Source organism: Diabrotica virgifera, chromosome 6 (assembly GCF_917563875.1).
Source record: "Diabrotica virgifera virgifera chromosome 6, PGI_DIABVI_V3a".
Classification (NCBI taxonomy): Eukaryota; Metazoa; Arthropoda; class Insecta; order Coleoptera; family Chrysomelidae; genus Diabrotica; species Diabrotica virgifera.
In genome coordinates, this window is record NC_065448.1 from 141,715,369 (window position 1) to 141,735,810 (window position 20,442).

A 20,442-nucleotide genomic window follows, 5' to 3' on the forward strand; every position below is an offset into this window, starting at 1 on the left:
AGTAATGCATAACTTTAATGTATTAAAAGCATTTTGGTAAAATTGGGGGTTTGTGGGTTAGGCCACTGTTGCTCTGGACGCCTCAAATATTGAAATTAGAACTCAATTGTAGCCTTCGGCTTTCTTAACACTTTCTTTTTTTATTCATTTGCTTATGTTGGATAATAAAAAAGTTAGGTGTAGGTATGTACTTTAACAACTAGCCATGTTCTTCATCAATACAGGGTGTTTCTAAATAAGGGCGACAAACTTTAAGGGGTAATTCTACATGAAAAAATAGTGACCGTTTGCTTTATAAACATTGTCCACAAATGCTTAATTTCCGTGATACGGGATGTTGAATTTTTTCTTACCAACTGACGGTTTATTTGTTGCTCTAAAACCGATTGAGATATGCAACTGAAAGTTGGTAGGTTTTAAGAGGTAGTTATTACGCATTGTTTGGCATACAATTAAGAATTTTATATTCGCCATTGGCGTGCATACCGGATGTATCTAAAATATTTATACCCGTATGAACGCCAATGGTGAATATAAAATTCTTAATGGTATGTCAAACAATGCGCAATAACTACCTCTTAAAACCTACCAAATTTCAGTTGCATATCTCAATCGGTTTTAGAGCAAGAAATAAACCGTCAGTTGGAAGAAAAAATTCAACATCCGTATCACGGAAATTAAGCATTAGTGGACATATGTTTATAAAGCAAATTGTCATTATTTTTCATGTAGAATTACCCCTTAAAGTTTGTCGCCCTTATTTAGAAACACCCTGTATTGATAAATAGCATGGCTAGTTGTTAAAGTACCTAACTTTTTTATTATCCAACATAAGCAAATGAATCAAAAAAGAAAATATTAAGAAAGCCTAAGGCTACAATTGAGTTCTAATCTTAATATTTTATCTATACTATAATATTCCACAGAGTGTTCCGAACTTTAAGGAAAAACACAGTATGATTGTTACATCCGGTATAAAATGACACTTACCTGTCTAGCAACAATATTAACACATTAAGATTCTTAAATAATAAAGCTATAACATACTTAAAAATTCATTCAAATCGGACAACAGGTTTAGGAAATCCAAGGCATCAAATAATTCATCTAGTGACCTAAATTTTTTGTCCGCCAGTGTAATAGCGAAATTGCTAAATTTGTTTTATGGAAACAATATGTTTTTTGTAAACATGTGGACGACGACCATGGATGTCGTATTATATTTCATATGCATCTGTAGATGTAATGTGACAAAAAATCTACAAAAATCTACCGATTTTTTGTCATAACTCGTTATTTTAAAAATGTCGTCTATAGACGTTCTGTTCATCAACGTGTTAAGAACTAAAAATATCTGAGAGAATAAAGTCAATGTATGATAGAAAAAGAATAGAAGAAAAGAATAGGATTTTGATTTTAAATTCGGCAAAATATGTTTAAGCAAAGCGAAAACATCGTGTTTCTTGAGAAAAATATTCCCATGAGATCTTTTTGCGTAATCAGTTTCATAAGATACCGCAGAATAAGGTCCAAAAAGGTTATAATAAAGATATTAAAAATGATTGTTAACAGAAAAAAATACTCAAAACTATTTCACTAACACCAAAACTAGTTCTTCTCTGACTTGCTCGTCGATTTATTGCATTTCGATTTAATGTCCATGATTCAGCTCCTTAGTAAAGCACACTGTGTACATAACATATAATTAGCCTTATTCTGAGGGCCAATATCAGATCTTTGCTGCATAAAATCTTTTTCATTTTCACAAAGTTGGCACGTGCTTTTTCAATTCTCTCTTATTTCTGGAGTATAATCGTTATTTTCTGTGATTATCGTTCCCAGTAAATATATTTTTTACTCTCTCAGACTGCTGGCCGCCTACCGTTAATATTTCATTTGTATTGTTGTTCTTGCTTTCGATTCCATATGGGGCATTCGATTCCATAGAACTCTGGACCGTATTAAACGGAATGAATAACGCAAGGAAGTCATCTAAGATTTGCCGATGACATAGTGCTCGTAAGAAACAATACAGAAGAACCAATCTACATATTAAAGATGCTTAAACATGAATCTGAGAAAGAATCTGAATTACTTGGGCAGCAGTTGCAAGACTCAGTGATGTGATGAAAAACAAAAACATACCAATAAATCTAGAAAAAAGGATACTCAACAGTTGTATTCTACCAGTTATGACTTATGGAGTGGAGACCGTGACACTTACAGGGTTATCAGCCAATATATTAAGAACAACACAGAGGGCCATCAAACGAGCTATCTTAGGAGTATCTCTGAAAGAACATATTCGAAATGGGACGTACGAAACAGGACGAAGGTGGAATCTGTTAATGGAAGAATTGCGCAAATGAAATGGAGCTGGATAGGACAGGACACGTGCCACGGCAAAACAATGAAAGGTGGACGAGAAACATTTTACATTGGAGACCACGCGAGCATAGTCGTAGCAGAGGAAGACCACAAAGACGATGGCTAGATGACTTCAAAGCAAAAGTGGGGAGAAACTGGTACCAAATAGCACAAAACAGAGAAGAGTGGAGAACTCATGGGAGGCCTTTGTCCAGGAGTGGATGCAACCAGGCTAAAGAAGAAGTTATTGTTTTCTTTAGGGACATTCACTTAACAAGCTACATGTTTTTATGGATTCGGCTGCCTCTAGAGATGTATATTCTCGGGATGAATACAGTCACTTAACTTCCACAATATTATTGTCACTTACTGACCCGTCCGGACAAGCTCGTAAAAACCCATAACCTTTTTCAAACACAGAAACAATCCACACTGCTTTACTATATTTTTTATTTTGATAGCAATTTCTGGTTGTTCTTCGTTTCTTATCAGATAAAACAATTGTTCCAGATATCGTTATCGCGTTTCCTCTTTTTAGTTCTTTATCGATGATTATTCTGCCGCGCCGTTTTCATTTTCTAATATTCCATAATCTTTCTCTTCCTGCTCTTAAAGAAACTGTTTATTAGATTTTTTTTCTTTCTCATTTAATTTATACCGATCCAGATTAGCTCCATATAACAGTTTTAAGTTCTACTTCCATCAGACTAATCAATACGTTTATTTAACATACCTATTATTAAGTGACAACACATTTTTTCTTTTGTCTTATTTATTTCTGTTGTTTTTGTACAGAGAAGAAATCAATATAGATGTAAGATTTTTAAAATTGATTGTTACCTATTATTCCTTGTATATTGATCCTTTTTTATTTTTAATATGAAGGTGAAAATATTTTTAACCTCTCCTCAATTAATTTTAGAAGTGGTTATTTACTGCTCTTACTCCATATCAATTTACATATCGTCCAATTGTTTTCCCCTAAATTTAGCTCACCACAAATGCAAAAAGTAATGGACAATGAAAATTTTAAAGATAAAGTAATAATTTCAGTTAAAATCTTTAACAAACATAAAAGTGCGACAAAAGAGAAATACCATCGATGGTAGTTATTAGAAACACTATTTGACAAATGAAGACTGCTCCAATTCTAATTCAAAATATAGTCAAATACAAAGCTTCAGAGATACATGAAAAAATACAAATAAAAAAAGACAACTTTATGGTACTTAAAAACATTAAAATGCCAATTGCCAACTAGGGTTTAATCGAAACAGAAAGTACCGGCCCTAAATATATCAAAATCTAATACGGCCAAGGGGACTGAAAATATTTCAACAAAAGTAGTTAAATTAATTTCAGAAGGTCACGTTGATGCGTTATAAATAGACGTTATAGTAGTAGGCTTATATTACCTACTAACATTAAAACATTTTGTTGTACAAAGTAATTGATATGGCAACGCTGTTAGGATAAAATTCTGTGTGACGCGATTAAAGCAGAAGGCACTGCTATCTATCGAACATAAATATTACCGATGGTGTAGATGGCGCCATGTCATGGCTGCACAAATTCTTAGCGGCAATTCAAGATATAATTCTTGTTTATCGAGATTTTTCATATGTTTAGGAAAAAATATTCAACATTTTATTGGAAATATTTTCCATTGTTACAGTTTTATATATGTTGTTATTGAAATTTTATCCAATTTCTTACCGGTAGCTTTATTATAAGCCGAAACATATTATTTTTTCCTACTGTGGCAAAACTGTACATTCAAAAATTTTAAAAAAATTCATAAGTATTTCCTAGGATTATATCTTTATGCTGTAAGAAAATTAACAAAATTGTATGTTTAGTTTTCCAGCTTTATACTTGAAAAAAAGGAGTTTTTTTGAGTTTTTTCGAAAACGAAAACATGAAGTTTGCTCAAAATTTGTCAAAATACTTCTAGTGATCACATATACCTTCTCAATTTTTTTCAAATTTTTTGAATGTGTAGTTTATTTTTGGGGGGGTTCAGATCAACCTTAATCCTGGAGCATGTTACAGGTGGAATTAACCCATTCTCCCCCTAGATCCGCCACTGTTCAATAGTATTCTAAAGATAAGGCGGAACTGCAGCTTTGCTGGTATTGCATAACTGTGAAGCATTTATGAAAACATGATAATTCTTATATCACTCTAGTAGCCCATTTTATTTCGCACTTCTTTAGTTTTCTGAGGACTTTTTGGAGGTTTTCTGAAGACTAAAATACGATGCCTTTATTTTTGACCACGAATTCATATACAACAAGCAAGTATGCATGAAGAAAGTGAGTCTTTCTCCTTCCAATAATAAATATTTTCGTTCACTTGGCCGTGAATTAGTGCACTTAACGTAAACCGAGCACTCGAATCTAATAACTTTAGAAGGCTGTAGCTCGAGAATAGTAGTTATTCAGACCCAGGTCCCATGGACTTTTTTAATCTACACATCGAGAAGTATCATTGACCAAACTTTCGTTAAATTTGACCGGGATATTAATTTACATATAAAATAATTTTTTTCCATTAAACATATCGGTGCAGTTCGACCTTATATCGTATCCTCTACTATTATTTATGTACCAAGTCGGTAAAGTGACACACTCTAATTTAGAAAGCATTTTCGGACTAGGTGAATAATTTAGCTAAATTTAGCTCAATAGGGATGTTCACTAATTTTTAAATATAGTTAAATTCAATAGATTACAAGGTATATAAAAACGTAACAATGTAAAACTGTTTAAAAATGTATATTTTTTAAGATAAATGAGTTCATAATGTTGATTTTCTTGGAGGCTAGAAAAACGGTACCCTGCAGCGAGGCTACGGTCTGGGACGTCAGCAGTCGTAACGTCTTTGATCGACGACTAGTTTTGTATACTTATTTACTCAGTATATTTGAATGTGCGCAGTTTTTTACGTATTTAATTATTAAAAATAAAGCCAAATAAGTGGTGTTTTGTTCCTGGGTGTGTAAATACATCAAAAAACAGTTCTGACAAGATTTTTATTACCGTTCCAGCCAATTTAAAACAGAAAAAGAAATGGTTTGTTGCAGCTAGAACTTAAAATAACTAACTTAAAGAACTAACTTAATAAAATAAACATTATAGAAGTTTTCCAGAGACTTTCGGCCCTTGGTAATAATGTAATTGTTCTTTCTGCATTTACATTTTTCAAAAATACTTATTAGTTTTCTCAGGATTCGAAAAAAATGAATGAATTTAAATAGCATTGGACCAATATTTACCTACCCCCTTAAAGAGTAAATGAAAAAGTTTCGGGACCTAAAATTTGTATTCCTTAAACTGGGATATTCCTAAAAACGGGATTCTAATAATACATACAGTAAAAGTAAACCTTGAAATAACTACATGTGGATGTAGGTATGACTTTATATTATATTAAAATCAGGGCCGGACTGGCTCCTAAAAAAGGCGCCAACCCAAATTCTAAAAAAGGCGCCAACCCAATCTCTAAACAAAGGCGCCAGACCCCCTTCTAAGCTTTTGCATCAAACTTTTTTTAAATCCTAGTGCATTAGGCCTGGATCCCGCGTACCAAAAAAAGTTGTATAATAGCAAGCTGAAAATTTGTTAATAGGTTAACGATGTCTAGTCGGATAAACTTGGATGTATGGGAACACTGGAATATGTGAAGTTTTAATTGTGGTAACAGGTTAAACATTTGAAACGTCAGACTACGAAAACTGTCACATGTATTTTGTCGGACAGAACTTCCAATTTATTTTTTACTCACTCATTAAACTCTCATGGAAAAATCAGACTGGTACCAACTGAGCATTTTAATAAGTCAGACACGTAGAACATGTTAAATGACAGAAATTATGTTGGTGATAAATAGCAGTCTGATTTTTGCATAAGAGTTGAATGAAAGGGAAACAAATTAATTGGAAGTTCTGTCCGACAAAATACATGGGACGTTTTCGTAGTCTGACGTTCCAAATTTTTAACCTGTTGTACAATTAAAACTTCCCCTGTTCCAGTGTTTCCAAACACAAGTACATCAAAGTTTGTCCGATTAGACACTGTTAACTTATTAACAAATTTTCAGCTTGCTATTATACAACTTTTTTTGGTACGCAAGATCCAGGCCTACATGTAAAGTAAATTAATATTACTTGTGAATTTTTTTAAGTTTAATATTAATTTAAAACAATAAAGTAATTTACCATTTTTCAACTGCTTCTACAGAAGAATCTACTGGTTCAAAAACATTGATCAACAATCATGATCATTGGTGTTCAACAGAAGGTACTTTTAAAATTATTTCGAATTCTTAGAGCGCTCTAAAATAGCAGAGTAAACCTCGATAAAAAAGCCGCAATCACACTGTTTCAGGTGATCCGTAAATGAGCAGTGAATGGCCTAATGTCAGTCGCTCGCAAACGGAGCCCTCGGAGAACTGGCGAAAGTCCTTTGTAATTCAAGCCTTAGCGTGGGCAAGGGCTCACTGCCTCACCGGACAGTATAATTCTCTCCTAATCGCGGGAACTATATGGATAAGTATTTAATCACTTAGGAAAAAATAAAACAAAACGAAGTGAGAATGGAGCGTGTCACCGGTGGTGGTGCAGCTTTAACAAGGTATGAATGAGATGATAAGGTGTTCATTCTAGTAGAGGGAACAAAGGAAAAATTCTAAGCGAAGAGGGAAAGAGGAAGAAAGAGACTATGATCTTCGGAAGAATGGGATCTGTTCGAAGATCTCCGGTCAGTGGTAGGGACCTGACCAAGACGGATCTCCCAGGGGAGACAACCTTGCAAAGGAGCTCCTCACTAATGGTAAGAACAATGGATAAACTTACCAGAGTTTCAAATAATTTAGTGAAACTAATGTCCGACCATACAAACACGAAGGTCGAGATCAAGAATGAGGTAAAAAACTTAAAGATAGTCACCAAAGACATGAAGAGCAATCTCAGACAAGTCGCCTCGGCAGCATTGAGAAACGAAATAGAATAGTAGAGCACACCGGTGAGGAAGAAACGACTAAGGAAACGGCAGGAGTGTCCACACAGGTCGGCTTCGAAGAGTTCTTTCCCGAAAAACTTAGTGAAGAAGAGATAGAAATGATCGCAACGGTTCTGAACTCAGGAGAAAGAGGCTTTAAAAAATAAAGGACATCATAAAGATGGGAAGAAGCTCACTATAGGGTCGCCAAACCGGGAAGATAGGATAAACCTACATGCGACTTAGTAGTGGTCATGGAATCAGTGAGGGGGAAAGGTTTCACGACCTGACAAGGAAAAACAGGAACTGGGAGTATATGCAGGAGGTACATACAGACCAGGAAAGGTGGAGTACTTCCAACTTAGTACTATAAGCACGATGACAAGGACGGGTCAGAAGGAAGAGAACCGGGAAAATCGTCAGAATATTTTCATGGTCCCTGTAGAGAAAAGGGTGACGGAAATCGACGGGGACAAGAGACTACTGGCAGTTATTTCTAAATTGAGGAAAGACATGGAGATACTGGGGACCAGAGAGGCGTCCCTAAGAGTAGTGGGGGCTACAAAGGTAGGAACTTCAGGAAGCTCCTGGAAGTTACATTTATGGGTATGGACTTTCACCTCGCGCAGGTGGAGTATGAATGCGAGGAAAGTAGGATGTAGACGCAGAAGGTGATCATGAATGAAGGTAGAAAATCCCATGCCGAATTGCTCAAGCAAATCAAGGGTAGCCTAGACACAAAGAAGGAGGCGATTAGCATCACAAGCGCTAAGAATACTACGGACGGGACTTCACCCTCAAAGTGGCAGGGAAAGAACAGGCCAAGCGCCTGAAGAAGAATATCGTGGCCCGCACGGAGGAAGGGAAAATAGAGAAGGGAACACAAACGTCATGGTCGGACTGACACACATCACAGCCAAGAAGCCTCTGGAAAGAAAACATATACCAATTGACTGGAACTCGTGCAAGATTCGAGAGAGACTGCATGCCCAGCGCTGCTTTAGATGCCTGCAGTTCGGGCATAGTAAAACCGACTGCAAGGGAGAAAACATGATGGACTCCTACTACAGATGTGGCAAAGGGGGCACCAGGCACGATAGTGTAGTAGTAAGGCGACTTTTTGCGTCACTTGTAAAGAATCCGGTCACAGAGCCGACAGCTTACAGTGCCCGCAGTATAAAAAACTCATTCTCGAAAAGCGGGGGCTTAAGAGACACTTGGCCACAAGGGATGAGGAAAGGGTGGATGAAAGCACCTAGGACCAGAACTCAGACAGCCTATAGGTATGTTAGAGAGATAAGAACCATCTAATTCGAAGTTCCTTTAAATAAATATGGGAAGGGCGAGGGCCGCTCACGACGTTGCAGAGGTACTCACACGAAGGGAATGTTATCACATTTAGTCTCTCAACAAAGAATCATTAAAGATAAGAGATCTAACGTGACCATATACGTGATGAACCGAGGAGTTGGCATCACCAGACACTTTGTTAAGAATCGGTATGTTGAAGTACAAGTTTGATACCTGATGGTGTGCAATTGCTATGTTTCACCAAATGTCCCGCTTTGAGTATATGAAGAGTATATTGACTCGATTATCCAAGAGGCTGGGACGGAGAGTGTACCGGTCTCCGGTTACCGATGGTAAAACCCATCGTCTATTTGTTGACTTCAAAGCCGCGTACGACAATGCTAAGAGAACAGTACTATACCAATCAATACATGAGTTTGTTACACCAGAATAACTCGAATGACCAACTCCGACCAACTAGAATGACAATGTCTGACTTAAAAGAGTGCGTAAGTACAGAGAAATATAATTCTAGAACTTTTGAAATAAAGGATGGACAAGGGGATGCGCCGGTAACCTGAATGTGAACGATCGTCCATGGAACCAAAGAGTTCAAGATGGGAGAGGGAAATACCTATGATAATGGATCCATGCACCTACGTCCGTAGGTAATAGTAAATACTTTCCGGACATCTCGCTGGTTTCAACGTTACTTCTAAACAGGGTCGTAAGCTGAACTGTTTTAAAAGAAGAATCACTCAGCTTACATAAATATGTGAGTTTTGAACTAGCGAGCAAAAGGAAGAAACCGAAAGATAAGATATCGATCTAAAGAGATTTTTAAATGAGTAAGTCTTTGTGGGTGCTTTTAGCTTGATTGGTCTGAGATGCGAGGATGTGAGTGAGTTGATCGAGGATCTGAGTGGGGCACCGGAGTTGGCTTGTGTTAGGTCAAATGGGTGGTATGAAAGAAAATAACCGTACTAGTAGAATGAGGGGCTTGAATATCAGAGAACGAATTGTATGAGAGTAAGAATGGAGTGGAAGAGGTTATTAAAATTTCAAGCAGGAAAAAGATAATCAATGAATTAAAGCGAATGCAGAACCAGTACAGAAATGAGATTACATGATTGAAGAGAGAAAAGTGGAGTAACCTGCTTCAGGATCTCAAAAGAGGTATCTGGGGACAGTGTTTCAAGATGGTGTGTATCTAACAGAAGGGGAAAAGACACACTATCCCCTGCCCGAGGAGAAGAGACTGTTTAATACGGGAGCGCTTTCCTCAAGTGGAGAACAGACGTTTAAGTGTTACTTGTTTCATAGAGGCGGTACCCTTTACTGAGTTGGAACTCGGCGAGGCCGTTGGATGGATAAAGATCCGAAAGGTACATGGCATAGACGGAGTCATACCGGAGAAGCTAAGGCTCGCCGCACAACTGAACCATAAGAGGTCAGAAAAACCTTTGTGCCATTTTCGAGCTATGTGTGTTGGCCTTTGATTACCTGATACGAGTTGAATTTTTTTGTACCTACTGGCTTCATTATGATGTATGATTCTAGGGTGCAAAAATCCTGTATGTATGATTTAGTTATGGCGCGCAGAAAACTGCACTCATTAGGCCAATTGTGGGATGTAACACTATTGTAATATAATATAAACAGATGACATTGATACCTACGAAAGGCTCCTGAATCGTAAAATAGCCGCGCGACTCATCTAAGCTATTTATTATAACAGAAACCGTGGATACGAAAGGCGCCCGAATCTTAAAAATGGTCTTCGAGGGCGCCGCGCGTTGCATCTAAGCTTTTTATTATAATAGAAACAGCGGAAATTGATACCCACGAAAGGCGCTCAAATCGTAGAAATAGTCTTCGAGGGCGCCGTGCGTTGCATACAAGCAATTTATTATAATAGAAACAGTGGATGTTGATACCTACGAAAGGCGCCCGAATCGTAAAAATTGTCTTCGAGGGCGCGCGCGTCCTCGGAGCAGATATTGATACACACAAAGGCGTTTGAATCGTAAAAATGGTCTTCGAGGGCGCCGTTCGTCGCATCTAAGCAATTTATTATAACAGGAACAGCGGACATTAATACCTACAAAAGGCGCCCGAATCGTAAAAATGGTCTTCGAGGGCGCTTCGCGTTCTCGGAGCGGATACTGATATCCATGAAAGGCGCCCGAATAGCCTACGTTATTTGATTATCTGATATCTGGTATTTTGTTGTACCCACTGGCTTCATTATGTAGGTTTCTGGTGCCAAACGGCGAAATCACAAGCAAGTAGAAACATTTTTTAGGGGAATGGTAGCTGCATCATATTTGTGTAACAGTTCAAAAAAAAAAATTTTTCAGCGTTTAATTTTTTTAATGGATAGATAGTAACCAAGGCAAAAGGCGCACCGGCCCGATGGCCGGTGGGCCAGCGGGCCAGTCCGGGCCTGATTAAAATCATTAATAATTTAGTGAAAAGATTGGTTGAAATGAAAATGTATAATACCCAAGTTCAAAAATATTTTTACCTTGGAAAAGTTGTCAACTTGAAATACGAAACAACCGAAATAAGATCTAGAGTTGAAAAGGACATAGCAACATTTAACAACATGCATGAGAAATATTTTCACCCATTGCGACATAATATCTCTCCCACTAAAAATGCGGCTGCTAAAATGTTATTATTTCCGGTCTTGCTATATGGCGCAGAGGCCTGGACAATATTGGAAACATTAATGAAAAAGCTAGAGGCATTCGAGATGTGGGTGTACCCACGTATCTTCAAAATATCCTGGGTGACCCACACCAACGTACAGGTATTGTGTCGAATGGGAAAACAAAAAGAAATCTCTTTTACAATTAAGAAACGAAATCTTAAATATTTCGGTCATATCATGAGGCATGATAAATATCGTATACTCCAACTGATAACGCAAGGTAAAATAGAGAGCAAACGCGGACCCGGAAGAAAAGACACTCATGACTTAAAAACTTACGCCAATGATTTGGACAAAAATCGATCGAGTAATTCAGAAACGCCTCAAATGAAATTAAAATTGCCATGATGATAGCCAACGTCCACAACGGACAAGGCACATGAAGAAGAATAAAAATATTTTTAATACACCTAACCAAGGTAAAGTAATAACCAGCCAATGTATGTATACAATATGCATGCGTACAATGCATGCATACAACTTTCTCTATTTTTTTTTTTGTGGAGTATTAAGCATTTATTTTTTTAGCTTAAAGAAGACATGGAAAATTATATGGAATATACGCTCAGTAAAGCTGTGGTAGATTTATTTTTTTACAAGATGCCAATAAATCATACACCATTGTTACATCTACACTACAGTCGGTAGTTTATACGAATCGGCTTTCTGAAAACCTTCTTCCGTTTTATTTGTTTATTTTTGTAAAACTCAAAATAATATGTCCTTACAAACAGTCTATCCACTTTAAACTAAACAAATTCACCATAAAACTCCACTTTAACCCTGATAAAACAAGAAGAGAACAAAATAAAATGACCTGAGACGTCAAACAGGTAAACAGTAACACTATGAGAATGGCGCGCGCTTGGGGTATGCAACTAGTGACGTCAGGCCAATAGAGAAGCGTTCTTGAAATTTAAAATAATGCTAGATTTCTAATAAAGATTTTTTATAGAAAGGCTTTTTCAATTTTGTTGAAATTTTGGACAATTATTCCTAGGGTGTTTCTTAATCGTTTTACTTGTTTGAAATGACTTTTTAATTTTTTGTGAACATCCCTATTATTGAGCTAAATTGTATTAAAATTATCTGAAGAATCTCCTGTCTTCTTTTGTCGGTAGAGTTTCCGGACACCGTGTATATTGTACGTATCTTGACATTGCCACACTCCGAACATGAAAGGTGGACCCGCCCAACCATAAAAACGTGCCCACACCGGAACTAAACCAAAGCAAAAACTAATCTATTATGTGCCGGTAACCTCATCTCTATCCTTTATCCTTTATATCTAATGACGTTATGTCACGGAACCCTCAAATGCTTATTATCAACGTATTTACTGATTTTAAGAAAATTCCAACTCACCCGTCTGTTGAGATAAGAGCTATCACAACATGACAATAGGACGCCATAAAGATCGTCCTAACAACGAGAAAGACTGTACTACTATAGGTGCTGGTTCTAAATACAATATATGATGATATCTACCTGTGCCTGTAATAAAGGGGGGTGGGAGAGGGATATTTAAACACTAAGATTTAAAGGAGCTTTTACCATGAGTACTAACTATTTATTCAGAGGAGATATATACAAAATAGAGTAAGAACAAACCTAGGAGAGAAAGAGAACAAACATACATAAAACAATAATTGATGCAACAGTAATGTTGATCGGGAGGAAAGAGAAAACAAAGAGAACTACTAACTACAAAGTACTTACAAGAGTCTGTCACAATGTTTCTGAGTGCGCACTATTGTCTGTCCAAAATCACTTGTTCCACGATCCAGTCTGGAGACGATGTGGCAACTGTGTGATTGAAGGCAATGGAGTGTTGCGTCTTCTTCTTACTTGGGCTAGAGATCAGGTGAGTGATGATACCTGACACTTTAAAGGTGCAGAGATAGAGAACTATTGCGTTGCTCGTAACTTTGTTGTCCCTGGCGGACGTATTACAGATCGAGAGAGAAGTTTTGACAATTCACACTTTATCCTTGACGGATTCCTTTTGAGCGTCGAGTTTGGCAACGGTGTGTTGCCCAGATCTCATACTACTGACACACACTTAAGTGGGCACGAAGTGAACTCTTGTTGAGATAATACTATCTCAACATGACAATAGGACGTCATAAAGATCGTCCTAACAAAGAGAGTGAGAGACTGTACTACTATAGAGGTGCTGGTTCTAAATATAATATGTGAGGTTATCTACCTGTAACTGTAATAAAGGGGGGTGGAGAGGGATATTTAAACACAGTCTGGAGACGATGTGGCAACGGAGTGTGCGTCTTCTTTTTACTTAGTAAAAACAGGTGAGAAAACAGTGTAGAAACAGGTAAGTCCCTACCGGACCTATTGAAACACTTTTACGTGGATTGGGGGAGCAAACGAGCGGGTTGCAACCACCTCGAGCTGGAGCACACCTTCACTTTTCATAGTCGAGTCTGGCAACGGTGTGTTGCTGGGATGTCGACTCAAATTGCACTTTTTTATTTTTAGAGAGTGTGGCAACGGGGTTGTTGCTCGAATCTTGGTTGAGATAACACTGACTTAAAAAGGCAATTTGCCCTGGTCCATCCATGGGACCAAGAGGGTTGCGGGGTGGCACTTAAGATCTCGAAGAGAAAGTTTTTCCGAACCATATGTCTTTTTAGTTGAGCCACACACATTAAAAGGGTCGATTTCTCATACCTGCGGTAATCTATGGTTCAGTTGAACTAGGTTCACCGGTGAACGTGCAGTGAACTTCGGTTTTGTTTGGAATGCGTTTCTCATTGCACGTTCATGTCAGTGCTCGTTCTACAGCTTTCGAGAAATGCCAATAGATGGCAAAAGGTATAAAACTGTCGCCATTTTGAACTACCTTTTTTATGCTGTTTTTGAATAAAGTTAAATTTAAGTATTTATAGTCAAATAGTCATTTTAATAATTATAAATAAATATTATAAAAACAAAAATAATGTTATCGTTTATCGTTAGGCTTAATATAATAAAATAGGATATATTTATATTATGACAGCGTTTCGTGTTAATACAACGCATGCGTAGTCCATGCAATCATCTGAACTGAGTTCTGAAATCTTTGAACGGCCGAATTCCACCGTTCAAGAATCGTTCAAGTTTAAACTGCCATCGGTTAAACGTGCGAATTGAGAAAGACGATTTTGACTTTAAACTGACGTTTACTAGAAGTTCAGGTTAAACTGGAGTTGAACTCGATATGAGAAAATGGCCCTAAAAATTAACACTAACTTGTCATTTGTACATTGGCACTGTTGACAGTGTTGCATTCAAAAATGGAGTTAGATTTAAAAATATTTTAAACTATTTTTCATGTTCGAATAATTATTCGAACACCGTCTACTTTTCTTCCCATTTATAACATCTATCATGTTTGTATTTTAAATATTGTAATTTTCAGGTTCCGAACCATTTAGAACTTGGACCTGACGTGTCCGAGCAAGAGAAAGAAAAGCAAAGAAAAATAGATGAATCGGAACCGCTTACCGAAGAGGATCAGCAAGAGAAAGAAAACTTGTTAACGCAAGGTTTCACCAATTGGAATAAACACGATTTCAACCAATTCATCAAAGTCAACGAGAAATATGGTAGGGACGATATTGAGAACATCGCTAAGTATGTTAAAGGCAAAACGCCTGAAGAAGTTATGGAATATTCTGCGGTGTTTTGGGAAAGATGCCATGAATTACAGGATATTGATAATATAATGGCTCAGATTGAGAGAGGAGAAACTGAAATACAAAGAAGACTTAGTATTAAGAAAGCACTTGATGCTAAAATGGCAAGGTAAACTTCTTCTTATAATAAGCCTCTTGGCCTGTTCCTTACCGATTTTGAGCTTGTATTCGTAGCTGTGATGTTGACTGCCAGCTATCTCGCCACATTTTAAAGGGCCTTCCTATTGGTCTCTTGCCTGTTGGCTTCGAATCACTGGCTATACGGGCTATTCTCTCGCTATCCATTCTCGTAATATGCTGATTCCACTCTCGTCTCTGTCTTCCCAACCTTACTATATCTTGTATGTTACAGAGATCTCTTATTCTGTCGTTCGGTATTCTGTCTCTGTGTTTTCCCTGTTATTGACCTTAACGTTCTCATTTCTGATGTTCTCAGTATCCTCTTGGTTTCTGCTGTGTCACATCTTGGTTCTATCGCGTACGTCATGATCGGTCTTACACATGATCTGTATATGCGTACTTTCCCTTCCAGCCTCATATCTTTGTTTCTCCAGATGACATCCCTCAGACATCCTGACACGTAATTGGCTTTATTTGCTTGCTTTCGGACGCTCTCTGTAACATCTCCATAACTACACATTTCGACTCCCAGATATTGGAATCTCGAGACTTGGTCAATTAGTTCGTTGTTAATTACTAATTTGCATCTTATGGGTTCCCTTGACACTACCAGGGATTTTGTCTTAGCTGTTGATATTTTCATGTTGCAATTAATATTAAGTCTGGACGTCCCTTAAAATATTTACATAAAAACTACTAATGAGAAAAACCTACAATAGCTAAATAGTTAATTTAAACTTTTGTTACTAATTAAATAGAAGTTCAGTTTCTTCAGGCGAATAGTCACTTTTACGTCACAAAAATAATCTCTATTTCTCTAATTGAAATACAGTCTTACATGACCTCATTCGAATTAAATAAGTAAAATATATATATTATAGAAATTTAAGAGTTATTTTTTATATATACAGGGTGTAACAAAAATACAGGTCATAAATTAAACCACATATTCTGGGACCAAAAATAGTTCGAATGAACCTAACTTATCTTAGTACAAATATGCACACAAAAGAAGTTACAGCCCTTTGAAGTTATCGAAAATCGATTTTTTTGAATATATCGAAAACTATTAGAGGTTTTTTGTTGAAAATGGACATGTAGCATTCTTATGGAAAGAACATCTTAAAGAAAAATAATAGTGAAATTTGTGCACCCCATAAAAATTTTGTGGGGGTTTTGTTCCCTTAAACCCCCCAAACTTTTGTGTCCGTTCCAAATAAATTATTATTGTGATGCCATTAGTTAAATTCAATATTTTTAAAACTTTTTTGCCTCTTAGTATTTTTTCAATAAGGCAGTTTTTATCGAGTTGCGGCTTCTTTTTTAATATGTTTACATAAAAATTGTATGAGGGTTTTGTTCCTTTAAACCCCCAAATGTTTGTGTACGTTCCAATTAAACTATTACTGCGGTACCATTAGTTAAACACAGTGCTTTTAAAACTTTTTTGCCTCTTTGTATTTTTTTGATAAAGCATCTTTTATCGAGATGTGGCTTCTTTTTTCATATGGTTCAAAATATACTCAAAAATGTAAATCATAAATAAATTTTCATATTATTACAAAGTCTCCATAACTGTACTTTACCATATACAAATATGTGGTGGATTTGACAAATATTCAAATATCTCGATAAATACTGACTTTTGAAAAAAGTACTAAGAGACAAAAAAAGTTTTTAAAAACTTGTGTTTAACTAATGGCTCTACAATAATAATTAAATTGGAACGTACACAAAAGTTTGGGGGGTTTAAAGGAACCAAACCCCCATAAAATTTTTATGGGGTGTCCAAATTTCATTATAATTTTTTCTTAAAATACTACTGCCATAAAAATACCACATGTCCATTTTCAATAAAAAATATCTAATAGTTTTCGATATACTGGAAAAAATCGATTTTTATTTTGTAACTTCAAAGGGCTGTAACTTTTTTTCCGTGCATATTTGTACTAAGGTAAGTTAGGTTCAATCGAACTATTTTTGGTCCCAGAATATGCGATTAAATTTATGACCTGTATTTTTGTTACACCCTGTATATATATATGCTTTCTGTTGTTTTCCGGGTTTGACTCCGCGTTGAATAATTTTGGTTTTGAGAAAAACCATTATTTTGACGACGTTTGAGAGTTCCCTCTCAATTCTTTTGTCGGATTTCTCTTTAATATTATCGCAGCTGCATGTACTGGTACTAGGTTCTGAGTGCTCAGGTGACCTTTGAAGGACTCCCAATTACCCTATTTCGTCCACTTCTTCTGAGGTGGGTTCAGAAGTGGATATCAACTTCTATTCCATATCTATTTATATGCCATCTAATGATTTTACTTTAAATTTAGCTGCTTGATCTTATTCATGAGTAATTAAAATTTTTGTTATTTTTGCTATTTAGCAAACAGCATTAGAAAGTCTGTAAGCTTTTTTTATGAACTGCTGAAGTGCGTCCTATAAAAGTAGACATATTTTCATGAAAAACATGTTTTCATGAAAATTCTTTAATTTTATTCAATATGTTCAATACAGCGATTTTAACGGTTTTACAATTTTTTTATGTCGATGCCGTGCGCATAATACGATTCTGAAAGCTCTGAAAAATAGTTATTTTTTTCTTCAATTATCTCAGCTGATTTTTTTATTTACGAGTCATTTCTTCAGATTTGGGAACACTTAATAATCGGAGGGAGCCAAGTCAGGAGAGTAAGCCGCATGAGAAAGTAATTCGAACCCCAACTCGAATTTTTGCTACTGTCACAACGCTCTTGTGAGTCGATGTATTGTCTTAGGTCTTGAGAACACTTTAAAGAACAATTTTTTCTTCTGCTTATGGAGTCGTTTTTCATTCATCACATACCGACGCACAAAAGTAATCCCTGTATAATTCGGAAGAAAGTGTGTACAAGAATTCATCTGTACTCATTAGATATCTTTTAAAAACACCCTTTAATTATCTACGCTAATTTCTTTCGGTTATTTAAATGTCATCATAAACAATTCCAACCTTCTTTCGTTACATAAACATTGTTGACCTAGATCGTGAGGTGTAATTATACATACAGCCACTATAAACACTTTTCAGGGTCGACGCTGACTTTGCACTTTTAAATATATTTATACAACCAAAACATAATAAGGGAATCCTCATTACACATTCCACATTCGTCATTCTATTTTATTAGATGTAAGATTATTCACATTAAAAGATAGTGTCATCTACACTCCGCGAGACGACGTTACGTAGGTTGCTACCAGCTTGTACTCGTGCGAGTATAATAAAACAACTTCAACAGTGAAACGACTATTAATCATTCCACCCCTCGGATAAGGGTTAACCACCCTTACCGGGAGAAGATAGCCCTAGTAACCCTGGACCATTATATGGCGATCCAAGACCAGGGAAGAAACTGAAGTAAACTGGAACGAGAAATGGAAAGAAAAACGTCTATGGCTGAGGATCTGGTACCTCGACCACCCTAGAATACAGTGTGGTATGTAGAAAGGATGGAGACAGCAGGCCTGACATGGAGCTAAATGGACAATGGTATGGAGATGGAACATCGTGGGACAATGGACAATGCCAGGGAACGTGGATCGAGAACTTTTGGTGATACGAACACAAACGTTTAAAGTGGTGAGTCTATATTTTGTTCTTATGGTATTTCCACGATATTTCTTAACAAATGAATGATATAGCAGTAATGTAAGGTATATTTCTAGTATTTTATCTATTTATTTTTAATTATCTTTATGGGTATTATTGTAATTTTTTTTAACACATATTAAAGTTATTCACATGGCATATTACCATTATTATTACATTATTATTAAAACAAATGAACAGAACGAACTCCGAATATTCAGCAAGAATACTTATTTCTGAAATCACACATGCGCTGAAAGAAATGAAATCAGGTAAAGCACCTGGCTTTGATGGTATCCATCCAGAGTTCTTGATACACAGTGGTGCATACACGAAACAGTGGCTTGCTATGTTCTTTAATGATATACTTCAGTCAGGTAACATTCCTTTCTCACTTAAGCGAACAAAGATAATTGCAATTCCGAAACCGGGCAAATCAAACGATAAGCCAGAAAACTACCGCCCCATAGCTCTACTCAGCATGGTATATAAACTATTAGAAAAGCTTCTCCTCAACAGAATTAGTCACAGGATACTAGAAACTGTCCCCATTGAACAAGCTGGCTTCCGCCCTCATCGAAGCTGTACGGACCAAGTGCTGTCATTAACAACTTTTATAGAAGCTAGTTTTCAAAAGAAACAAAAGACAGCAACAGTATTTATAGATCTAACAGCAGCATATGATACTGTTTGGAGACAGGGATTAATATATAAACTGGCCCGCATTATCCCCTGCAGAAAGATAATTAACCTCATTGACAACATGCTGACCAACAGAGCCTTCCAGGTTATAATGGGAAAGGAGACGAGTAGACAGATGAAACTTAACAATGGTCTTCCACAGGGTTCTGTCCTTGCCCCTTTACTTTTCAGCCTCTATATTGCTGACATGCCTGAAACCGAATCTCGGAAGTTTGGATATGCTGACGACTGGACCCTTGCAACAAGCCACCAATCTTTAGAAACTACAGAAATCACTCTCACGAATGACTTATCCATCCTCAGCGAATACCTTAAGAAATGGAGACTACAGCCAAGTACTACAAAAACTGAAGTATCAGCTTTTCATCTAAACAACAAGTTGGCAAACAGAGAATTACGAGTGTATTTTAATAACAAGCTGTTAAAACACAATAAATACCCGAAATATCTTGGGGTTACTCTAGACAGAACGCTCACATTCAGAGAACACCTGACGAAAACAGCAGCAAAATTGAAAACACGCAACAATATAATACAGAAACTCTGCGGCACTACATGGGGGTCCACAGCATCAACATTAAGATCCTCTGCTCTTGGCCTGATATATCCGGTGGCAGAATACTGTGCTCCAGTGTGGCTAAATAGCAGGCATACCCACCTGGTCGACACCCAACTAAACCGTACTATGCGTATGATAACAGGCACAATTAAGCCCACCCCTACAATGTGGCTACCTACCCTTAGTAATATAGCACCACCCAACCTACGCCGCGAACATGCATTGGTTAAAGAATATAACAAAATAATGGACAGTCGCCAGCTTCTAGTCCACAACGACATCCCCGATATTCTTGGAAACCGTCTTCGATCCAGGTTACCCCCTCTACAATCTGCTCAAGCGCTGCAGCAATCCAACTTTGA

General features: G+C 36.8%; 1 protein-coding gene across 4 annotated transcripts in view; it reads left to right on the forward strand.

Annotated features, from left to right (window-relative positions):
* LOC114342007 (chromatin-remodeling complex ATPase chain Iswi) overlaps nucleotides 1-20,442 on the forward strand; it is a 260,788-nt gene that overhangs the window by 124,468 nt on the left and 115,878 nt on the right. For all 4 annotated transcript variants that reach the window (XM_050653229.1, XM_050653231.1, XM_050653228.1 and 1 more), the window contains exon 11: nucleotides 14,792-15,177. In XM_050653229.1, the coding sequence (XP_050509186.1) occupies nucleotides 14,792-15,177 (386 nt within the window). The remainder of the gene's footprint in view (nucleotides 1-14,791; nucleotides 15,178-20,442) is intronic.